We start from the raw sequence: 3,003 nt of genomic DNA, 5'->3' as shown, positions 1-3,003 counted from the left end.
TATTTAAAACATCTAGGGTTTCATGGATGCAGTCCACTGAGGATGGGTAAGTAGGGTTGTGTCTGAGAAATTTAGAGGGGAAATCCAATAAACAAAATGAAATTAAATGGGACTGGACATCATTCAGGATTCAGAAAAATATATCTTTCATGTGAACCAAAATCTTTCTCACCAAAAAGACATGAATTCTCTATAATAACTACTAAATTGATTAGGATTTTAAGTCTAAATACTTCATTAATTTCCTTCCTCCACTTAAGAGCTGATGTTTCAGAGAAGAAATTATGATCCAATAAATGGAATTATAAGAATGTAACTTCTTTACTCCTTGATTTCCAGCTTCACAGTTGGGTTCTATTGTGTTCCTCATGTATGGATGCGTTAAGCAGAGTTTGGATGATGATTTGGCTGAGATGTTCTAGAAGAACTTTGGTTCAGATGGGTAGACTCTCTCTATATGGTCTAAAAACCAGCCTTGTAATCCCAAGTTTTTGTGATTTGTTTTTTCAACGTCTTTAGAGTTTGGTCCTCAGAAGCTCATGGACCAGGAAAATAAAACCCAGACATGGGTAAGTGAGTTCATTCTGCTGGGTTTGTCCAGTGACCCGAAGACTCAAGTCTTCCTCTTTGTCCTGGTCCTGACCATGTACTTGGTGACTCTTGTGGGAAATGCCCTCATTCTTCTTCTGATCAGACTGGACAACAGGCTTCATAACCCCATGTACTTCTTCCTTGGTGTTTTATCCTTTGTGGACCTTTGTTATGCAAACAGTTTTGCCCCACAAATGCTAGCCCACATGCTCTCAGTCCAGAAGTCCATCCCGTTCTATAGCTGTGTGCTCCAGCTCTACATCTCCCTGGGATTGGGTGGATCTGAGTTCTTCCTGCTGGGAGCCATGGCCTATGACCGCTATGTGGCAGTGTGCCATCCACTGCACTACACGGTCATCATGCATGAAGGGCTGTGCATGGGGCTGGCTGCTGGCTGCTTGGTGGCTGGTTTCACGAATTCGCTAATGGAAACAATCATTACCTTCCGGCTTCCCCTGTGTCACAATGTTATTAATCACTTTGCCTGTGAGACCCTTGCAGTGGTAAGGTTAGCCTGTGTGGACATCTCCTTCAACAAGGTCATGATGGCCATCTCAGGATTTCTGGTGATCATGCTTCCCTGTTTCCTTGTTCTGTTCTCCTATGGTCGTATAGTTACTGCCATTCTGCAAATTCGTTCTGCTCAGGGACGTAGCAAAGCCTTTGGGACTTGTGCCTCCCACCTCATTGTGGTTTGCATGTGCTTTGGGGCTACCATCTTCACCTACCTGGTTCCACGGTCAGCCTCCTCCATGGAAGTGGAGAAAATTGTCACTCTATTCTATGCTCTGGTGGCACCTATGTTGAACCCCTTGATCTACAGCTTGAGGAATAAGGAAGTTATGGCTGCTTTTCGAAAGTTTCTAGAGAATTTCAGAGTTGAAGAGTAAAGACTATAAGAATTTCCCATTACCTATCATCAAAACCAAAAAGGAGATGAGCTGGAGGTATACAGGACTCCCACATATGGCCTTGCATTTGGATAAAGCATCCCTCTACCTAATTAATGAATTTCCTCATACAGGCCAATGCAAGATAAATCACATGTCAGTGATCCATGAAAGGCCTTTCTTAGGTCATCTTCTGTCAGATATCCAGTGGTATTTAGACTTCATTGACCCATTTTTAAAATTTTATTAGCATATCAATGCATAAAGAAATGATCTGCAGCTTTGTCCAGCAGACCTGGTGTGGAATGAATAGAGAGATGAATTCCATCCATTAGGTCTGCTTTTACCCAGTGGAGCAGAATGGAGAATGTCTGTTCCTCTTTCCACATGACAATGCTCCATTTATTTGTAGAACAACCTTATTTCCCCCAGGATAATCACAATAGTTTTTTTAACTCTGTCTCAAATGATGACAGTTTTAGAACTTTCAACACCATTTGTGCCTTAGTCTAGAGTATGATATGATATTCTGAAATAAATAATATGTGATGCTATATTTGCTCACCCCAGTATGTTGGTTCTCATTTGCTTTTCAAGAATCAAATTTGCTTGTGATATGCAAAATATCTGTGGCTTCATTAGAGTCTTTTTTTTTTTGAAACAGAGTCTTTTTTTATTGTAGCAAAATATATGTAAAACATAAAATTTGCCAGTTTAGCCAGGGTACAATTCAGTGACATTACTTTCTCAATGTTGTGCAAGCATCACCATTATTTCCAAAATTATTCATAACTATAGTTTTTTATTTAACTAATTTTACAAGACCATTTTCCTATAAACTGTTTACAAGATCTCCGCAAGTTTTGTTAAAACTTAAATGAAGACATATATATTTAGCTCTGCTAATTTTTATTATTGGTTTTCATACATCTCACCAACCCACCAAGAATATTTTGAATCTTGATTCTCAAATTTATCCCAATAGTTTGCTTTCTCATAGACATAGAAAACAGAAAAAGTCATAAAAAAAATTACCATGTAGTTCTTGCCAATTTTATATCACTGTGAACCTTTCCCATTGAATAGCTTTATTGAGCAGATTTTGTGAATGCTTTTAAATCTACTTTAAAATAGATTATTCAACATTTTAATCATTTTATCTAGAAGGATATAAGACTTTGCCAAATACCTTTTTAACTGTTATTTTCTGCTCCTTGCCTGCATGCATATAAGTGTGCTAAATTTACATAATAACAGTTCCTGATGCTCTGAGTTCCATCTGATTATTATCTGGAAGTGGAGTCTATTCTTGTCTCCCTATGCCCAGATCTTGAGCATCCCCAGGGATGTTAATACATAAATTATATTGCATTAATCTTTTGTTCTCTAGAACCCCTGCAAGGATAGGTGTCAGGTGAAGTAAAAACTGATCTCACATATCAAAACCAATGCCTGTACCTCTGTAAAATTCCTCTAGACTCATCTTTTAGTAACATTTTCTTCACTTTCTCAAGAGTATGTT

General features: G+C 38.3%; 1 protein-coding gene across 1 annotated transcript; it reads left to right on the top strand.

Moving 5' to 3' along the window:
• Positions 1 to 539: 539 nt before the first annotated feature.
• On the top strand, positions 540 to 1,481 carry LOC123952058 (olfactory receptor-like protein OLF3). Its single transcript, XM_046021290.1, has one exon. The coding sequence runs from the start codon at positions 540 to 542 to the stop codon at positions 1,479 to 1,481; it is 942 nt and encodes a 313-aa protein (XP_045877246.1).
• Positions 1,482 to 3,003: the final 1,522 nt, after the last annotated feature.

The sequence above is a fragment of the Meles meles genome, chromosome 10 (assembly GCF_922984935.1).
Source record: "Meles meles chromosome 10, mMelMel3.1 paternal haplotype, whole genome shotgun sequence".
NCBI classification, from domain to species: Eukaryota; Metazoa; Chordata; class Mammalia; order Carnivora; family Mustelidae; genus Meles; species Meles meles.
The sequence above is the reverse complement of the archived record's forward strand: the minus strand, read 5'-3'. Positions and strand labels throughout refer to the sequence as shown.